Source organism: Argiope bruennichi, chromosome 9, assembly GCF_947563725.1.
Source record: "Argiope bruennichi chromosome 9, qqArgBrue1.1, whole genome shotgun sequence".
Classification (NCBI taxonomy): Eukaryota; Metazoa; Arthropoda; class Arachnida; order Araneae; family Araneidae; genus Argiope; species Argiope bruennichi.
Genome location: NC_079159.1, coordinates 14,449,767 through 14,472,307, shown reverse-complemented (window position 1 = coordinate 14,472,307; position 22,541 = coordinate 14,449,767). Strand labels below are relative to the sequence as shown.

The window sequence follows — 22,541 nt, the reverse complement described above, 5'->3', positions numbered from 1 at the left end:
ATGGAAATTTTAAGCATTGTCTATATGATGTGAGCAACATTTGTGTTCATAAATTTAATATCTCTCATTCATAAATTTAACAAAAATTTCTACTTGGTTCCATATAACTAATGTGCAAATTACCCATTTATAATAAAATATACAGACAATTTTGTAGGAAGTTCAGCATTCAACATGATCTACAATTTTGATAAAAACTAACTATATTCAGAACTTTTTTCATCAGGTTAACTTTAAGTAATAAATAAAACAAACAGTATTCAATTTTAAACTATGTTTAAAATAAATATTATACAAATATGTCGAAAAGTCCAATCCATTGCAAATTATTCTGTAAGCAAATACACAGTAATACATCTTCTCATGATCCGTTTTTGCTAATGGTTTTAATACTTAAATATAAGCAATGATATAAAAAATATATAAATTTTCTGGTTGAATTTTTTTAAATGTAAAAACATTTAATTTCTGCTCCACATAAAGAGAAGTGAATTCCTTGAGACAAAAATCTGAAATATTTTATTGCTTTTTAATCTTAGAAAAATTCATAGAATAATTGCCTTATAGAAAAAATATATATAATAAGAGTGTCTTATGGAAGCAGGATATATATATATATCTAAATAACAAAACAATGTTCTAGTCATTCTTCTCTAGTAGTAAAAGCATTCATGCATTCACATCCAAGAAAGATCACAGTGCCCTTTCAGACAAACTTAGGAAGTTTGAAATTTTACTTCAAAAATTAAAATAGGTAAAAAAATTCCTACTGCAATAGCATTTATCAACAGCTATTTAGTTTTTTTAAAAAAGAAGAGGAGGAAGGGGACTTTTTTGTACAAGTACAGTTTATTACTTTATACCTTTCATTTTCAAAATCTTTTCAATTGTACAATTTCCTATTTTAGTTCCTAAATATTTTCAATTATACAGTTTATTATTTATAGTTCAATTAATCAATTTAATTAATCAATTCCAATGTTTTAAAATTCACTTCTTTACTCATTTTGCAATATAATTATTAAAGTGACAAAATATTATAGGTATTTTAGGAGGATTTTTAAGTTTATTTACTATTATTCCTATCTATCAAAATTTGAAGGAAAAAATCTTACATCCAGAATTTACCAAGAGCATTGCAGTCATTCTCAGGAAACAGAGCATCACTATTTTGTACTAAATTTTCATTCAAATGTATTTCAAATATACAACATATACATCTTCTATATTACTATATCAACAACTTATTCAGTAAATAAACAAAGTTAAAAGGCACCTTTCTGTGGAATTCTAGAAGTAGCCTTTATAATAAACTTTTAAAAAAAGAATTGTTTTAAAAAGTTTGAGAAATTCTATATAAAATAAAAATTAAGTGATTGCAAAAATAAAAATTCAGACCAAGTAAATTTAAAATTTTCTTCAGTTTGATAAATATACATATAGTTTAAAAGTTAAATGCCAAGAAACTTCAAATTGGACACTTCTTTTTACAAATAATCTTTAAAACAATACTTCTGTAGATAAAATACTAGTAAAAAATTAATTACCTGTCCTGTTCCCCTCCCCTCCCAACCACTTTATACAAATTTTAATTATTTTTCAATAAAAAAAAACAAAATTTTAAATGAATTTGAATTTTTTTTTATTATTTCTTTATACAAAGTATAACTAACATCTAACAGTAAATGACAGGAAAATAAACACAGCACAATAAAACAAATTTCATTTAAGGCAAATCTAGGAAAACTATACTCTAAATAGGGACGGACCGTAGGCACTGGCCTATTAGTGGTCAGAGCGTTACATTTTCCACTATTTATGCAACACGAGATATATTGCATCATTAGGTCAAGTTGAAGCATATTGTAAGGGATCTCAGTGATTATGCATTAACTGCATTTATGTAGTTGTTCTTTTAATGCAAATGAAATAGATGGTTACACACAAGATGAATAAAAAAACAAAATCCTTAAATAATTTAGGCCTAGATAGCAACTCCCTCCCTTTATCCTAATTATAAATAAATTTTTTATTATAATAATTATTTATAATCCATAAATTAGTTTCTATTCAAAAATATTGATTGAAGAATTCGTTCAATTTCTGGAGACAATGAACAGAATATTAAGACTCTAGTACTCTAGAGTTATTTATTAAAATTAAATAAAAATAAAAAGGTTAAATTTCACTCTATTAACGCATTATCTAAATAAAAAATACAAATAAAAAAAATTATATATCATTATTTAAAACATGAAAAGGAACTTGCGACATGACTTATTTGAAATTTCTATTCTATCTCTGTCTTGCTGGCATAGAAAATTGAGTGCATTTTCAGTCTAAATTTAAATTTACGTAAAGAATTGTTTCAAATTTGTCAAACTTAATAATATTTATAAATACAGCTAAAAGATAAAAACTCAGATGGTTTCTCAGGTAAATAAATATGTATAAATATATAAAAGTAACTAAGAATTTTTTTCATCATTTATTTTTGATTTTTTTAAAGCATAACTTTATAATTTAGGTATACAAGGCTTTACAATACAAGTATGTAAATACATTCTCACTATGCTGCAACAAACCATGTTCACTCAAAAATATTTACTTCAGCAATGAAGAGAGGTGAATCACATAACATAACTGTTGATTTTAAATACTTATTTGGATTTTGTATGGACACATCTGTATTAAACACGCTGAATTAAATTAAACAACAGCATGCCAAGAGTGAGGATATATTTTAGTGTAATCTCTTATTCCAAATATTTTTTAGAAAGCAAAGTTTCCCAAGTTCTAAATATGTCCTGTTACTCAGAAACACAATGAAAAGAGGCAGTCCGACTGTTTTTCGAAGAAAAGAAAACATCCTTTTCTTATCAGTGTGGTGGAGGAGGCTCAGTAGTTTTATTTCTATCATCAACTTGCCGTAAAGCTTTTCTTCTAGTAGGCGATGTACCTCGCTCCCTATTGGTCGTCCTACTCACAGGCCTAGCTCCGCTACTAAGAGCTTCACGTGTATTTGCTCGTTGAGAACCAGCTCCCCTACCAACCGGGTTGTTATAGCTATTGCCTGCACCACGGTTATGGACCCTACCTTGAGGATTGGGACGTTGGGCTGGAGGTTCAGGATTGCTACGAGTCGGCCGTACTTCTTCTACAGTAGAATTCGAAGGCTGTTGCACGGAATGGGAGCCAGGCTCAGGTATGGCACTTATAGGATCCCTCCTAGGACCATGATTATCATTAACATCTGGATACGGGTTCACCTCTCCACCATTCGAATTCAGATCAATAATTTTGACAAGACTGTCCAATTCCTCAGTATCAAATTGTTCACCTAGAGTATTGAGTAACAGTTCTTGGACAAAAAGACTACGATCGGCATGTTCAATTTCTAGAGCTTGTTGTTCACCTTCGGTGATGACTGGATCAGTGCATCTGGAATGGGAAAAAAAAAAAAAAAGGAATTAGATCTTACTTTCTGCAAGATGAATAAAAAAGAAAATATATTTCTGAAATATTTTCAACTGATATACACAGATATTAGAAAAACTTTTTAGTATTAAAATAAAATCCCAGGATAGAAAAAAATAATAAATAGAGATATTAAGAGTTTAAAAACATCAAGAAGCTTTTTGAAACTTAAAAGATAAGCGGCCTTCAGGATAATCAAAAACCGATCCACTTTTTTTTGTACAAAGAAATGTGTAGCATCCAAAGTACAAATTTACATAATTATTTCGCAGAAGCAACAGTCTTTTTAAAAAATGAAATGCTTAAAAAAAATTCAATCAAAATAATTTTATATATTTTCTGAACACATTTTACAATCAGACTTCCATTTAAAATCAGGGAATATTAATTTTTCAATGCAATAAACAGTTTATTGAATATACAAATGATTGAATTCTAATATAACCTAAATTATATATTTATCAAGAGTCAGTCCTTTTCTCTTTCCATGAAAAATGTTTTTCAATGTATCTAGATTAAATTTCATAGAGATAGATTAATAGATTTTTTTTCAAAGTTTCAAACCTTTACTATAATAAACTTTGAAAACAATACATTTAATTACATAACAGTAATCAAATGCAATATTGCATGATATATAAGTATTCAACTGAAATGTTTAAAAAAAGCAACACATGTTGAGAGAAAGAAAAGATTGGAATATATTACAATTAGAAGAATAAAGCAACTATGATAACAGACATTTTCAAAATCAAGAATTCCTTCTTGCGATAAAAATTTTAATTCAATTGACATTAAAGAAATTTTTTTATTTTCAGTAAAAAAAGAAAAAAACAAAGATGATGCAAATGGAGATGACCTTCACTTTTGACGAAATGCAAAGCTCACTATGTTACCCTTCTAACAAAATCTTATATGAAGCTTGCAGTTTTAATATTACGACAGCCAATAGAAAAATGTGCACACTGATTACTTAGTTTTGTAATTTTATATAAAAACATTAAAGATAAAAATTTGATTTCTTTAAATTAAGGAACTTTTCATCTTATTATTGTATGATTTGAACAAGAAAAAACGCATTCACTTTGTTTTCTCTAAAATTCTATTTTCATAAGATTTGTCAAGACTTTAACACAGAAGTTAATAGCATTAATATTCACTTTTTCTGAAGAAAATTAAATATCTAAACAATACAGTGCAATTTAACAAAAGAAGTAAACTACAATTCCATGAACAAACTATTCTTTAGGTTTTAAATCATAATCTGCATTATTTTTTAAGATGGTGCGTTACTATTGAAATAATCATCAGAAAACAGCATTTAAATGTAAAAGGCAACTTCCAAAATGAGTCAATAGATTAAAACTAACAAAATCAGCTACTGCCTACATGATTCTTATAACCAAAAAAGATTCTGCATAGAAAAATCAAATAATTCAATTTTCTTAAATCTACATTTACATAAAAACAGAATTTCAAATACAGATCTTTGTGCAAATATAAACATGATATAAATGAACATGTTCTACCTTGATAAAAGGAACTGTGGTCCAGAAGAGGCCGATGAAGGACTAGAGGAAGTGTCAAGAGAGACAGTGAAATGAGTCTGCAGTGCACTGCTACCCCCTGCACCGGCTGAAGTAGAAATACTAGTAGTGGCTGCCTGGCGACGAGGGAGTCGCTCCAGTTGCTGACGTGCCATTTGTGCTTGCTGCCGTTCCATCTGCAGCTGCATCTGAAGTTGCTGGAGCTGAGAAGTGGTGTTGGTTTGAGCGAGGTTAGAACGTCGCACAGATGACAACTGAGATAGAAGTTCTGGAATGCAATAATTACAAATATGAAATACTTTCGATTATCTGTACATTAGAACTATGACAGATAATGTGTTTTATTATTAGTAAAATATTTTACTTTTTGTGCCATTTGATAAAATTTAAAAAAATTCATACTTCTAAAAAGAAAAGCAGAAGATAATAAAGATATAAATGTTTTACTGAATTACATTTTGAAAAGATTTGTGTATTAAAGTATGGAAAAAACTGCAGAATAAAAATATATTTTTCAAAAATTATTCATAATGTTAATGAATGTTTTCAACATGAAGTATGTATATTCTAATATAAGTTTGGAGATATCTATAATGTAATAGCCCAGCAAAATCTGTAACACAGTGTTGAGTCAAAAAATATCACAGCCTGTTTTTTCTGCATCATTATATGACTGGCATCAAGCAACACAAGACATTTGGCTGTCACATTAATTTGGTAAGGAGTTATGAAAACCAACAATATTTCTCATGTAACCATTATATACACTGGCCTCCATAAGTTCATGTACAACCTTTCTTTTGTGCTTAATTTCAGAATAAATGAGTTCTTTAATGCATGCAACATAGAAATTTTCTTAAGTTCAATGCAAACATGATTCCCAACAATAAAAAAAAAAAAAAAAAAAAAAAAATCCCTACTGGCAGAGAACTTCATTCTTACAGAAAACCAAACATCATAGTTTTATAAGAAAAAAAAAGTGATGGAAATATTTTTTTAAAAAATGGATTCTAATAAAGAATGTGACCACCGCTATCTGCAATGCACTGCTGGCATCAATTTTCCATGAAGAGAATTAAGTTGTCAAACAGTGAAATGAGAAGAAAAGACCAGACATGGGAGTGAACCTGTTTCCTGCTATCTAACAACTTTGGAAGAAAACTTAAAGCAGCAACTTGTATCCCAAGATAGTTCCAAAGACGCTGTATTGGTATGAGGTCTGAAGATCAAATTGGCCATTTTGTTCATTCCATACTAAGACTCCCAAAGTTGTCCGTAAGAAGAAAATCATTACCAATAGAAGCAACAGATAGACATGTTGTTTGACAACGGATTCTAAAACTCTGTTTTTGCACATGCGTTAAGATGGGTTTAATTCATCAAAATAGAGGTAAGAGGAAAGATGAAAGGAGGGGATGTTTACATTTAACAATAAAATAAACTGATTACTCGCAGACTGAATTACAATACGGTCAAAAATGACACGATATTCACATAGACATTGTACAAAAAATATATAGGTGATTTTCATCCGCCAATAGGATGAAAATCAAGGTCAAAGAATGATGAAAAATTACAAAATGTGCTCGTCCTTCAGCATCACTCCACTTAATGAGATAGAATTGTCAAAAAGTGGTTGTCACAGAATACTGAAACGAACAGTATGCAATAAGGATCTCATCTCGATATCGCACACTATTCAAAGTTCCTCCATGGAACCATGCAGATTAGTGTGACTATTGAGAGATATTCCTACTCAAACCATTCTTCCATCACCTTCTCTGTAAATGGCTTTCAATAAATATATATATATGGTGCAATAATCCCACCAGATCATCTGATGACCAGAATCACTCTCCCATATGAACCTGGACGCATCTGTAAAGAGTACAGAAGACCATACTGATTGGTGCAGGAGATGTGTTCTCTTGCCCAATGTAAGCAGGCAACTTAGTGTCCTGGTTTCAAGAGGAGACAAAACATTTCATCTTGAATACAGCTCTATATTGTGAAGGTACCCTTGCATTGTAGTTGGAAAGATTCTTTTCTGTATAAACATAAAATGAACTACCATGATCTGAGGCACAGTAAAAATTATTTAGCCCTTTCTCTCCTTTTAGGCTGAAAGAGCTAAATAATAATCTAGGTGTTGTAATCGTGGTCAGTCCGAAACATGTCATCTAAACACAGTACACCTCTCCATACCTCTGCGACTATAATCTTTATGATTTTTTAAACAGTTGGGTGGACTTGGAGATCTTCTAGACACAGAATCCTTAAACTGAAACTGACTTCATAGTCACTTGCCCACACTATGAAACATAATAGATGTCTAATAGCATCAGCTTACAACAATCCCATTTCTATCCATCCGACCAATGAATAGCACAAACTTCTACACATTGTTAAATTCTCCTGGGTATATTGTCAGTGAAACTGCCAAATAGAAAGATCAATCATGTACAAAAGTTGCACACATAATTATGAAGGTTAAGATATTTCCATATTTTCACCCATTCCTATGTAAATATTTAATACTTTAATGAATATTAAAGAACTGAAAAGCAGTAGCTATTGATTTTACATAAGTTTTCTTAAAGTTCATTATTATCATGCATATAAATTGTGTGGATTTAAATATTTCTGCCATTTTTTTTTAAAATGGTGAGTTTAAAGAAACACTGCATCTTAACTTTTAGATGCTAGTACTTATCACATCACAAATTAAATCCCCCCCAAATGGCTTGATTTGTAGACTAATGTCCATTCCCTTAAATTAAATCTTTATTTGGTTTTTTGCTGCAATCCTAGAAGCCATTTGTTACCATATAATGGCAGATTCAAGCTTTCACAAGGTTTTGCAAAACTGCAATGATTGTTGTACTTGGCAAAAAACAAGACTATTCTTAAGTCTGACCAAATAAAACTTGTATGTTTAAAATCATAAACATAAAAAATTAATATACATAAGCTATTAAATATTATTTTGTCAACAATTTAAGTATTTAATAAAGTATTCAACCAAATTAGTTATTTACAATCTGTTTTTACAAGTAATCACCAGGTTTTAAATAATATTTTACAGCTCATTATTTAGCTAAACAAAGTATTGAATTAATCCTATAAGCCAAGACTCAACCCAAATTTGTGCAATTGACAAAGCCCTCCGTTTTTTTTTTTTTTTTTTTTGGTTGCATAGTTGAAATCTAAGGGTGAAAGTTAATTCATGACTAGCCACTTATATGAAAAGGACGATTCCATTTTATTTTTGTGCATAAAGTATCACCCTGAGTTTTGAGGTACCACAATTCTCACTCGAGCCATGCCATAAAATTCAATGGAGCATCACATTTGTATGGTGATCTGTTTAAATTTGACTATTGCCATTTAACACTAAGTAATAATTATTTCTGTCCCATTCACATAAATACAAATGTTTAAAATAACTGATTTATCAGGGCTCCTATAAAGTTTCCAATTCCATAACTAATTTTTATTCATGAAACAAAAATTAATTATATGATCTAAAGTTTCTCATTTTATTAACATCTTTTAATGCAAAATTACAGCAAAGATTAACAAATCTCCAAATGTTTATTATTTCATATTTATGTTAATTCATTACATTCTCACTAAACAGATCAGTCAGAAATTAGTCTTAATATTTTCTTTCAGCATCCCCCCTTCTTATTCTTCATTTGGCATTGCATTTTTTTCTTCATCGGTGGATAACTATTTGCTTCAATCTTATTTAAGTTATTAGTTTTGCTTTGAGTTTTTGTGAATATTTTTAGAGAAGGTTCATTGAAAGGAAATAAAGGTTAGTAAGAAAAACAACTGCATGAAGGAGGATGAATTTAAGCCAAGAAGCCTTAAATCAGATGTGAAATACTAGCACAGTAACAGCCTATCTAAACAGGCACATCCTATACTTTCTAATTAATAATTTAGCAAAAGATTTAAGAAATATGTATCAAAAAAGATATGATGGAAAATTTTATACATAAAGATGATTTTTTAATTCAAAAAATTATTTATCAAATCAAATGTCAGATTTATTTATATTACACACATGCTAAATTAAAATATATTCAATAAAAGGTTTTCAGATAATTTGATTTTATCTTTTTGTACCTAAAATGATCACTATATTATATATATATATAATTTAGATAAACTAGAGAAAAAATTATTGATAATTTGTTTTTTCTCAAAAATTTCTTTCCCTAGTTAAAAATTTCCCTAGTTTTCTAAAAATTTATTGCCCTAGTTAATATAGTAGTTAATTTTTGTTTTAAAAAAAATACGTACCAGCTATAGGATCCATGGAATCCCTACTATTTGGAGAAAGCGATGCCAACCCACCAGCGGAAGTAAATTGCATCTGCGAGCGACGAGCTCTATTGCTACTCATGCCTCTTCCAGCATGAGGTATCCTTCTAGTATGACGAGAACTTGTTGGTTCATCTTGGTAAGAACAGTTAAGGAGTTTATTTGCAAAATTATAAATAAACAAATGAAATGATAAGCAATACTCCAATGTGCAAAGATTACATTAGCATGCATACTATAAAAAAAAAGAAAATATATAAACAGGCCATAACTTTTAAATTCCATGAGTTATTCAAAGCAAATTATAAACTGTTATTCATGTTTACTTATAAATCAGCAACAAAAGCTGGCTTACTATTACTTCAGAAATTTCTCATATAGCTTTTTGATGCTTTAAATAATTTTTTCCAAAGCCAATAATCGCATAAACAGGACAGATTTTTACATATAAGACTGGAAAAGAGACTAAATACAGAAAAAATTATAATGATTGAAATTTTATGCTGTATTTTTCAGAAAATCAAAGAATCTTTTATTTGAAGTACAAGCTGTTTTTATTATTATTATTATTTTACTGTAGCTTTTATCGAAATCAAAATAAGAAGTGGTGAAAACCCTTTCTATAATTGAAATAACAAATTGCTTTAAATGAAAGTAACATGATATTTAACATAATATTAATTGTTACTACAGTGAAAATATAAATGCATAAATTAAAAGAAAAACATTATCATTGAAAATTAAGATTACAAACATTGTACTGTAACATATGCAGTGCAAAACTGTAGCACAAACATGCAATATATTCCAATTCAACTACAACTGACATTCACCAAAATTGGCACTTCAGTACTTTGCTCATAATCTATCAAAGACAGAAATCCATTCTAAATTAATGTATCTTTAAAAAATAAAAAAGGTATTTAAGAACTGGGTTTGCAAATCATGTTTGGATTTGTGAAACTAATTTAATATTAACAAACAGTTCATATAAAAAAAAGGATATTATATCTCTATTCCTGTGATCAAGGGCAAGATGGGCAGAAAAATCATCTGTCATGTGATTAGGTTCACCACCAGGTTGCGAAGCACATACAGGACAAACCTGAAAAAAGAGAAATATTTAAACAAAATAGCAAACTATATTAAATAGAATTAAAAACTCAAACTTGAATTAATCATCAAACTTGAATCCAGTTCACAATAAACATTTTAATTGATTACAGAATCTGAAATTTCCAAAATATATTTAAAACATGATTCCTGCAGAATAAAAACATCTGCTATGCTTTGACATTTAATTATAGTTTCAAGTGCTCATTTCAGAATTCTTGTGTCTTTGCTTATTAATAATGTATATTAATATTTGTGTTTATTAATCAGTTATATGCTGGAATGCACCATGTTTTTTTAGAATATATGTTATATGTACATTATTGCTGATAAGAAAAACATATCTTAATTTCTTACAATATTGTTAATAAGATTCTAATAATTTCAGAAAATATTTTTTCTGTAATGTATTCGGGTCATCACAGGAAAATATATATATATATATATATATTCCTACTTAGATCAACAATTTTTTTTTATTTTAGTTACTTTTTATTAAACAATTTTAATTAATATAAATATGTATATACATATGACAGAATTATAATTTTAAGTGACAAATTTTTTTTAATTGAATTTCTACTAATTTTCTTATTTATATATATCTTATATTATTTATGATCGGGTATTGCATTAGTAATTTCAGAGCTTGGCAACCAATTAGAAATTACTGGACAAATTTAATTAATTAATATTTGAAAAAAACTGTATTAACATCAAGTGTCATCCACTACAAGTTTTAAAAAATGCATTTGAACTTGAGTGGATGAATAAAAAGTATTTTATTAACGATTGAAAATTTGAACGTTATATATATATATAGGGAGAGTGTGAACTAATAGTAGGAATTGAAAAAAGGGGAGGGAGCTTTTTTATCCAATTAACAACATACCTATAATCAATCAAAATTAACAAGTTCTACAATTATGTTTTTCAGTAAATATACTAAGCTGATAAAAAAAAAAAAAAAAAAAAAAACTTGATTACACTTTGATTTTCAGAAAGAAAATATATATATATACTCTTTATTACCCACAATTTTAAAAAAAATACATACTAAACCTTTTATAATATGTTTTGAATGCTATGGTAATTTATTAATCCAAACACATTTCTACATCAATATTATTATTTAAAAAGACATTGATATTGTCCCAAGGTGAAAATGAAAATAGAAATTGCTGAAGATCAAAGATGTACAAAATACAGCATTTTGCCCCAAATGGTCATTTCTAGTATTTTCATTGGCGACCTTTATTACTCATTAAAAAATGGCAACAAATCAAGAATTATACTTTTTTAATTTAAATAATAATTCTTTTTATCTGTTAAAAGTAAATGTTAAAATAGTATTTTCCTTTTTATCATTCAACTACATTTCTTGTATATTGTATTTTCCTAGATTTTTAAGATTATTTAACAATATTAAGATGCCTTCTTCAGCAATGACTTTTGAAACACTTTATTCATTACAGCAGATAATTCAGTCATATTAAGGTGATTCTATAAAAATATTTTGTTTTTGCACAATTCGATAATTAATAAAACTCTGATACAATAATATGGATGTTATCTTCCATTTTTAAACTTAAACTTTTCCTTCTTATGAACTTCTAAACTTTAGCCTATCCTTTCTTTAATTACATATAAAGAGATTGAATGCAAGCCTCAAAACCCCCCAAACCATCCATTATATGTTACAATAGAGCAAACAAGGATGTAATTTCCTTTTCTTGAGCTTTAATAAAATCTCATAATAGCTCAGGAAGTAAGAAAGTATTTAAAATAAGAGAAATATACAGACAATATGTAAAATAAAAAAAAGGGCTTTCAAAAGATATTTCATCTGAAATTTTTCATTCAATTATAGTTTTATATCAGATTTAACAACACGATCTTAAAATATTTCATAATTCATCCAGAATTACAACAGGCATATATGAAAAGAATTTGATCAGTAATAAGTGCCACTGAATAAAAATTTATAAAAGTGTAAGTAAAAATAATTCGAAATAAGAGCTTTTATACAAAAAAAATTATAAAACTGAAGAAGCATCAATAGTGAAAATGTTATAAAATAAATTCATATTTTCTTAAAAAGATGTCCCATTCATTAAGGATACGTTATAGTGATTTAGAAAAAAAATTTCAAACATATAAATATACATTTAATAAAATTCTTTTATTATTCAATGCATCAATAGTGAAAATGTTATAGAATATTCAATTGTTACCACATTTTTAAATTCTTTAATCCAATTTTTCTTTATTGCAGTAAATATTTATTGTATATAAGGCAAATTCCCATGAAACTGCATTATTTTTTTTAACGAATCCAACAACCATTTTGAATATACCGGGTGCAGTCTGAATTCGTGCAAACTTCATAAAATCATAATAAAAAAGTAATGCCTGAAAAAAATTGCCGTTTGCGGGAATATATTCAGAGAGCCTTTGGATTTTGTTATTTCCATTTAAAAAAAATGTATTTAAAAAATGACCGATAGATGACACTCACACATTATACCGAGACTGTTCATGCAAATCAGTATAGCTATAAAACACGAGGTTGGAAATGGATCTGTCATTCGACAGCAGTTGAATGCTATCGCTACAGGATCGAGCATTAGTGGTAAAGTGTTCTATAAGAACGGTAAATCCGCTACTAAAGCATTGCAACAGTTACGGATGGTGAAAGGAATTAAGGCGAAGAAATACCCAATTTCATTGAACAGGGAATTGAATTTAGTTCGCCATTTTGAGGAAACTGGAAGATTAGAGGATCGTCCACAAAGTGGCAGACCATCCGTCAGTGCTGACCACGTCCCTGTTGTCCAAAGGGTCATGAGAAATGTGGTAGCTGAGGCTTCAACAGGGAGTTCCAGTGCATGTGAAGCAGATAAAATAACAGGAATTCCGAAAAGGTCGTTCCGACGCATTCTGCACAAAATTGTGAAACTGCATCGATACAAGATAGAGGCATTTCACCAGTTGTTACCAGCAGATTGTGAGAAAAGACAAGCCTTTGCAACATGGGTGCTCGCACAAATGGAACGTGACCCACAATGGTTACTGAACATCATGTGGACAGATGAAGCCCACTTTTTATTGCATGGTGAAGTCAATATGCAAAACAGTCGTATCTGGGCGACATCAAACCCTCATGCGTACACCAACAAACCACTACATTCTCCACATGTGACTGTTTGGTACGGTTTGATTGCGTCCTTCATTCTAGGCCCTTTCTTTTTTGAAGAGCGTTGTCCTGTATCTGGTCGGAAAACCTGTTCCCTCACTGCAGAACGCTATCTTAGGCTTTTGCGTGACCACGTTATGCCTGCTTTGCAGCAAAGACGTGCATTATCTTCCGTCACCTTCATTCAGGATGGTGCCCCGCCCCACGTTGCTAGTTTCGTTAAGACGTTCCTCCTAGACACATTCACTGAGGACAGAGTGATAAACAGAGAATGTAAGAATGAGTTACCCTCATGATTGCAATATCTTTCTCCAGCAGACTTTCGGTTGTGGGGATACCTGAAGTCTCGTATCTACCGAGGTTCTCCTGCCACTTTGATGGAACTGAAAGATGCCATTCAATTGGCCGTTAGTGGCATCGATGACGCCATGTTACACTCAGCTGTAATAGGCGTAGTTATAGGCCTCATTTGCTTAATACCTTGTGGTGGCAGTCATGTTGAGCATCTTTTTTCTTTAAAATAAAATGTACTATAATGTTACTGTGCTCTGTTTTCCTGATTTGCATAAACCGTCTCAGTATGACCGCCATCTATAGGTCATTTTTAAATACATTTAATACATTCTTTTAATGGAAATAACAAAATCCAAAGGCTCTCTGAACACATTCCCACAAACCACAATTTTTTTTTCGAGCATTACTTTTTTTTATTATGATTTTTTGAAATTTGGACGAATTTATGCTGCACCCGGGAGTTACTTGTATACAATAACATTCTATAGATAATTCAACATTTTAAAAACAAATTTGAAGAATAAATCAAGAAATTGATCAGAATAATTAGCAAGAATCTTTCTAATTTGAAAACATAATGGAAATGCAAGACTTACGATTTCTGCTGAGGATTCCGAATGCTCGGCTGATACATGTTCAGTTAATGCAGTTTCTGTTAAGCCCATTCGACCACAGAAAGGACAAGTAAAAGATTGAGGATGTTCCACAGATGCTGTTTCACCCCCATAATATAAATCTAGAGAGAAAAAAAGAAATGATTTTCAAAATTCAAATACTTTAAAACAGCTGAAAAACAATATCTCAAATTACACTTTCCAACTTAATAAATAAAATATTAGAAAAATTTTTAAAAATTGTTTTTTGAACAGCAGTGGTATATTTTGGTCAATTTTTAGTTATCAAGCTGTTGATTTCAAGGAATGCTCCTGAGCTTTATAATAAATAACAAGTATTTACACTAAACATATTTTGCAAATATCAGCAAGTTTTAAATATATAAAACCACATCAATTTTATTCAAAATACATTCATCCAATTTTTATATTTTATTACAGTTATGAATTCTTTCCATTAAGTAATTTTTCACTGAAGAGCATATATGAAAATTTAAAATAAAATTTGATTATATATATATATATATATATATATATATATAATCCAACCTAAATCTTGTTGTTTGTGAAAAAAAGAGAAATAAAATATAAATAGGTGAATCAAAATAAAAAAAAGATAACAAAAAATACCGATACCTATCCAATGTATAAAATACAAAAATAAATAACTTTAAATAAGATTTCAGGAAGGATATTAAAAATAAATGTCAAAGAAAAAACACATTTGATCTGGATTATTTTAAAATCTAGATAGATAAAAAAAAAAGGTAATGCTTTAAATTCTCAGTTAAATTTTGCATCAAAATTAGATATTGGACAATGGATGGAATGCAAATTTACAGTTATAATTCAAGCAATGGATTACAGTGCATAACAAAATCCCAACTATAATTATCCCTCTGTGTACTATAATACAAAATAATGACGAACTATTATCATTCTTTTTCTAAAAAAATCTTCATACATTTTATCTCTAACCATCGATTTTCAAACTGTGACTTATCCTGCCTAATTAATTTAAAGTCCTTAGATAAGATTACTAATTACATAATTTCACAGCAGTTTACAAACCCTTTTTTTATTTTCACATGATGTAATTCGAGGCTATTAACAAAGCTGTGAACAGTTTTCCCATTTATTAACAAGACCTGAATTTTAAAGTTAAAAATGCATTAAAAAATAATCAATGTAGCAAACATGTGAATTTTTGAAGTTATCTTTTAATCAAAGATTTAAAATTTATAAAAGAATATAACACATATTTTAGAACATTTTAATTAATGATAACATCCATTTACATTTATCTGAAAGAGAAAAAGGAATTACAAAAGTTACTTGTCACTTAAATGTAGTCATATCTGAATTTAAGAATTTTGAAAGCATTAACCATTTGATAACAATAACTAAATTGATTAAAAGAATAAAAACACTTATTTCTGAGCTAGTATAATTTATTCCCAAAATAATTAAAATATTCATAAACTGTTGGTTGTAAACAATCATTTCTTGATGATTCATTTGCATATAGTTAGGAATTTCTTTATTATTTGTTGAGCAATGTTACAGGATATTTCAAAATATCAAGTATTTATTATTCTTACTTATTTCAGCTATTCTTTGAAGATTTTCTTTAAAACATCATTGTTAAAATCATCAATTTATTGCAGAGTCATGCATACAAAAAGCTAATAATTTTTCAAAATTTTACATCGAAGAGATTGTGAAATTTTCAATTGCGCTGAAACGTATCATTTACACAATTTAATTAAGCCTTCATATCTGTTAAGAATTTCCCTTTTGTCTGACAATTAAATCTTTATACACACAAACATATATATTTTGCTTTCATAATTCAAATCACAGGTAGCAGTAGTTATCACGGTAGCAAGCCTATGAAAATTTCAACCCAAACCTGGCAGTAAATCCGGTTTTTTTTAAACCAATCTGTCCAGATAAAAACCCTATGTTTACATTTAAAAAATTTTAATCTTTAGTCCAGATAAAAATCCTATCAGGTGCAAAATGGCTCCTAAATGTTTTTTTTAGAAAAAGATGAGAGAAATCTAACAAACGTCAATTGTTAATGCTAGTTGAAAACAAAGGATTAGCCAATTCTTTACTTCAAAACTGATGCTTTTAAACAATGTAATAATCACATTAAATAAATATTTTACAATATATAAGAGCATACAATAGAATGTGTCAGTTTCGAATTAGAGAATTTTTGAAAATATAAAGAGTATAGTTACTTTAAACATGGTTACATTAAGTAGCATCCATTGTATTTATCTTAGTGATATTTACTATAGATTACAGCAATAGATTTGTTAATTATTGATCAAAAAATTTATCAAAGATGAGAGTTACAAAAATCTAGACATAGTTGTTTACATTTAAGACTCATTTTAATCTTTGTCAATCCAATTCTTATATACATAATCAACATGTAGATAAGTTCAGAGAAGAATATAATACAAAATATCATGATTTTATTTTGTAATGCAGTCAATAAACTTGTAACAGTCAGAATTTTTAAATCTCATTTTTGAGTTAGTACGATCTGAATTTACATACAAAGAAGAAATTCACTTAAATATTAAAATTTTGTCACTAGAAAAAGAAACATGAAAACTTACTTCAGTCACATAAATAGAGTATTGCAGAAATATGAATTTTGAAAGCAAGCTTATTGATAGAATTGAAATTGACTCGAAATAAACTATGCTTGAATCTAAAGTATTTTAAGCAAGGAACATGATTATAAGAAAACAATTCTTAATTTTTAATTCAGAAGAAAAATATCTTTAGAAGCATAAATAAATCTGCTTTGATACATAACTGATTTTACTACTAAAGACAAAAATTCATACATGATTCTTAAAAATAATAATAGATGCAATAAAAATATTACTCAACTAAACAAATTTAAATATCAGAATAACAAACAGCTTCCTTACATTTTATATTCATAACACACTGGAATAATTTATATGTTTAACACTTAGGCTATTTCACAGTAGAATACATAAAATATTTACACAAACTAAATTTGGAGTAGCTGTGATGGTTATATAGATATATTTCATATACAATTTGGTAAGTTTCCTCACAAACACATAAAAGTCAAAATAAGTCTCCAATATCAAAGTTATAATGCAAGACCAAACAGTAATGTAAACTTTCAAGTTCCATAAACATTTCTAGCAAACAAATCAATTAAATGATTTTTAAAAAACCTCTCATTAAAATAGAATAGCAAATATAAAAGATTTATACCAAAATCTGATCTTGTCAAAATACACTGCATAGGATGATCAGCATTATGCCGGGTTGTAGAGGCACCAGCTTCATAGCAAGTAGCACATAAATCATAATCATAACAGACAAGGCATTTGTATCTTTTCCCTCTAAAATTGCCTTTCAAACAAGAATCACAGCTAACACCTGAAAAAGAAAAACTCATTAAAAATCATCTTGGAAAGGAGCAAATTGATGCACAGAAAAAACATTAAAATCTAAATAAAGCCAAAAATTTAAAATAAAAGATAACAGTTTTAAAAATTTTCATATGTGGTGCTTCATTTCATTTACTGCAATCAAATAATAATACAAAAAACTTACTATAGAATAAGTCTTATAATATTGAAAATAGTAGGTATTAATTAGCCATATAAACTAATAAAGTTTTTACTGATATTCTTTTAAAAAATAAGTTTTCTGATTAAAAAAAAAATTAAGGAATTCTTCAATTAAGTTTCCAATGTTCAACTATAATATAAAACAGTTTTTTGAAAATGAGTTTCAACTTAAGAATGTCCTATTTTTATTAATAAATATTATGAGTATTACTACAGTTTATTAATATTAATCAGAATATCTAAATGAAATGGAAAAGCTTAATTCAAACAACAAAAAAATAATAAAACAAGATGATAATGATAAATAAAACAGGTGAAATAAGTTAAATATATTTAATGCTTATTGATTCCTGATCAAAGTTATCAGATTAAAAGTTTTATGATACTTTATAAAACACAATTAGTAACATGAAGAAAGTTTTTAACCTTCATTAAACTTCACAACAGATACAGTAAGTCTATCTGATAACATTCTTTGTTTCTCTACAAAGTCTTACTTTTATTATTAAATGTCAAACTGTTTTTACTTCCACAATGCTGCAAAAAGAATGATCAGATTCCATGTAAACCACCCTCATGCAGGGACTACACTTTTTAGAGGTCATTATGAAATAAGAAAAAATCCTAGCATTCATCACACTGATTTTTAATAATTAGTTAGAATTTCTAAAAGAAACTCACTCACAACAAATAGAGTTTGATAGCATACAAATCAGACATTAAATTTCTTTTTATAAAAGACTGTGATACTTGGCACAGTAATCTCAAAAAAGACTGATATAAGAGCTGGTGGCCTTTGTCAATGGGTGACTGAAGCCAAAACTTCAATAATCTCATTCTTTGAAGGTCTAAGAGCTAAAAGGGTATGAAAAAAACTACCAGCAGATTTCAAGGACAAATGCAGAATATACTTAAGAAATCCTAGAGATTACTTGAGACTAATATAGCATTAAGATAAATAGCAAATAAAAAATGATTTTTTAATTAAATTCCATGGATGTAACTATTTTTGTTATTACAAAACAAGGAAAATAAATTAATATTTAAGAATACTTACCTTGAAATTAAAGAATTTAAAATTTTCTACACCTTGACAAGACAATTTAAAAAAAGAAAAAAAAGTAAGAAAATACAATACCTGTATTATTAATATTCTCACAAAATGTTCTATAGAAACACCCCCCCCCCAAAAAAAAGATTGTTAATCATAAGACTCCATATTACATTTATAATAAATATCAAATAACAGCATAAGACTTAATGTACCTAGATAACAGAAACTCCAAATAGCTTATATAATCCCAGTAATATAAGACCATATCTTGACATATCAGTTTAGTATTAATGCAAAAAATTAATTAAAATGTTTATTGTAACAGAAGATTGCAATTTAATAATCAAATTCAAAAATTTCCAATAGTATATTGCCTGTTACACAACTAATAAAAAAGTACCTCTGAGCTTCGATATTCTAGAAAATACAATTTGAAAAAATATGCATTATATTATAGAGATAAAACATATATGGCCTAAATATTTATCAATATTAATTGTACACTAATATTAAAACATTTCTTTTGACAGATATTCATTTATCCAATGCATCAGCTGTTTATACATTCCATCTTTTAAGTAAAAATTATAAACATAACTAATACTTAAATTAAGATCTATGAAAATTTTCATAAAAATTATATGGTTTTATATATTCTGTTAAAATGAAAAAATTCATTTCCTAATTCACATTAATAAGCTCATTTGACTAACTTCATTCTTTTAACAAAAATTAAGGGAAAAAAATTGCTTGCAGCTTTGAGAAAGAAGGAAATAGATGTAAATTACATGACCATGAAATTATCTTCATACTAAACAATAATTCAAATTTTTCTTAAAACACTTTGCGCTTGAGTAGTCACAGAAACATCAAGTAAACAGAATCTTTAACTTACAAAATGTTTTTACCTTAACATCTACTTTTAATATAAAAAAAAACTACAAAATTAAAGCATTTTATTTTAGATATAAAAATAAAAGCTTATGTCCTTTTTTGTAATGTTAAAATAAAAAAATAAAACAGGCTTCATATAACAATATCAAGTTTAAAAGATAACCTTGTGTTTATTATAACATTTTGATACAAAAAAAAGTTGACTTTCACACATATCATCTTCCAAGATAAGAATTCATTTCCTACATACATAAATTAAACATTTAAGCCAGATTTTAATTTCCTTTTTTTCTATTAAAAGCAAATTAAGCTCCCCATTCAACTAAAATATATTATAGTCATAAGTTTGTAAAAAAATTTATTATATACAATAATTTTAACTTTAATGTACCCTTAATAATAACTAAAATTTTAAAAACATAAGAACATTTAAATACATCTACATAAAATGTACAAATATATAAAAAAAATATAATTAGGTCAATAAAACAGTATTATAGCAATAAAAAGACTTTTCAAACAATTTTTATATTCTTAAATCATACTTTCTGTGTTATTTATAAATCATGATGACAAGATTTAATGTAAAAATATTGATCTAATATACATATCTTAATAACATAATCTTAGAAAAACAACACAAAAATTTTTTAAATGTACATGCACTAAATATTTTATTCATTTACAGAACAGAAAACACTATAAAATTAATTAAATTATAAAAGAAAACATTGTAGAAATATGACATTAAAAAAATAGCTTCATCTAATAATAAGTGAAAATATTTTTCTAAATAAAAAATAAAATTGATCAATTATTAAAAAATTTTAAACAAATATTTTATTTAAAGAAGCTTATAAATTATTTCACTGCTTGACTTCATTTAAAATGAACAATGAAGAAGTATATGCTGTGTCATAAGATGGAAGAAAAAGAAAGCCAACTGTTGTATAAATAGAAACAAGCTCTAGCTTTCTCTCTGTCAATGATAAACAAAACGAAGCCTAAATTTTGTAAGAAACAATCACGAAAAAGTAATTCATTTCTGATAAGGAAGGTAAACATAAGTAAAGGTCAGAAATTCATTGAATATTTTCAGATAAATATCGAAATTAGGGCGACGGTCACATATCGCATATATCCAATATATACCACATTTCGAAATGAATACATACGCCCAAATGACGGCTATCAGAAGTAGATAGAAAATATGCGGCACTTTATAATAGTTAACAAATTTAACTTTATTTATATCCTCTGCCCTATTATTCTTTGGTCGATCCAGAAAAAATGACCCTTAGATAAAATCAATATTAAAGTTATGATTTCGACACTACATTGTAAGTAGCATAAACATATATCTTTATTTTATTTATTTATTTGCAATAAAACGTATAAAACTACAACTATAAATTGATATATAACAACACAACAGATTTATAGACGGGGATCGCAAAAGAAAAAAAAAAATTATAAATAAGGAGACAAACCCTACAACTTTAAAATTAAGCGAAATCTGGTACTTGAAAAATGATTATGCTTCTTTTCAACTTTTTCAAGGTCCATATCTATAATTTGGTTTGCAGTACTATGCCCATGTACGATTATTTACAAATAAAACAAATAACGATTACCTGTATTCGCATACATTGTGATTAAAGGGGTAATAAACAAAAGGATTTCGAATTCAAAAAAATATTAGGCTTAACGTTTTTGATGCAATATTCACAAAATTTAACAACAAATATCTCATGCATGACATTATCCTTAAAATGTTCAGAACAAATTCCACTCACCTTCATGACGAGACATTACTGATATTCGGTATAAGTCGAATGCCACGTCAAGATAAAATAATTTTAATGTGGTTTAACGTTCGAAAAGCTTTATTTTTTGGTGAAATTCATAAATTACAAAAATGTGAGAACACTTTTCAAACAAAGTTTTCCCATTGGAGATAATCAAACTCATTAGAAATCACTAGTACAAATTCCAAGTCCTGCGCAGTTTCAGTCGCCCCAATATCCGGCATATTGGTTGAAGAAAACAAGTAGAGATTAAAATAGTCAATGCCAGATTCTCCTTAATTTTCATCATGTTACCTTATAAAGGTATAATAATTACAAATATGCGAAATGATTGACGGAATGTTATGAAAACTGCTTTTCATCTAATTCTTGAAAGAATTCTTTATCAGTTTCAAACATAAATCATGTCTAAAATTAATATCATTACATATTTCGTAATAATTGTGATCATTTTAAGAATAGTTTTATTCGGAAGAATTCAACTTTCTTTTATCTTATTTAAAAATTTAAATAGTTTCTGAGGATTAAAAAACATAAATTTACCCCATATTAATATTTAAATTTACTTATTATC

At 27.8% G+C, this 22,541-nt stretch overlaps 1 protein-coding gene across 1 annotated transcript; it reads right to left on the bottom strand.

The window, feature by feature from the left end:
- Nucleotides 1-545: 545 nt before the first annotated feature.
- LOC129984009 (E3 ubiquitin-protein ligase KCMF1-like) lies at nt 546-22,218 on the bottom strand. The gene is made up of 7 exons (XM_056093758.1): nt 21,956-22,218; nt 17,850-18,017; nt 14,556-14,695; nt 10,363-10,461; nt 9,336-9,495; nt 5,007-5,292; nt 546-3,441 (listed from the first exon to the last, which is right to left on the bottom strand). Exons 1-7 carry the CDS (start codon nt 21,969-21,971, stop codon nt 2,880-2,882), a joined length of 1,431 nt encoding a protein of 476 aa, XP_055949733.1. The 5' UTR covers nt 21,972-22,218; the 3' UTR covers nt 546-2,879.
- Between the last annotated feature and the right edge of the window lie 323 nt (nt 22,219-22,541).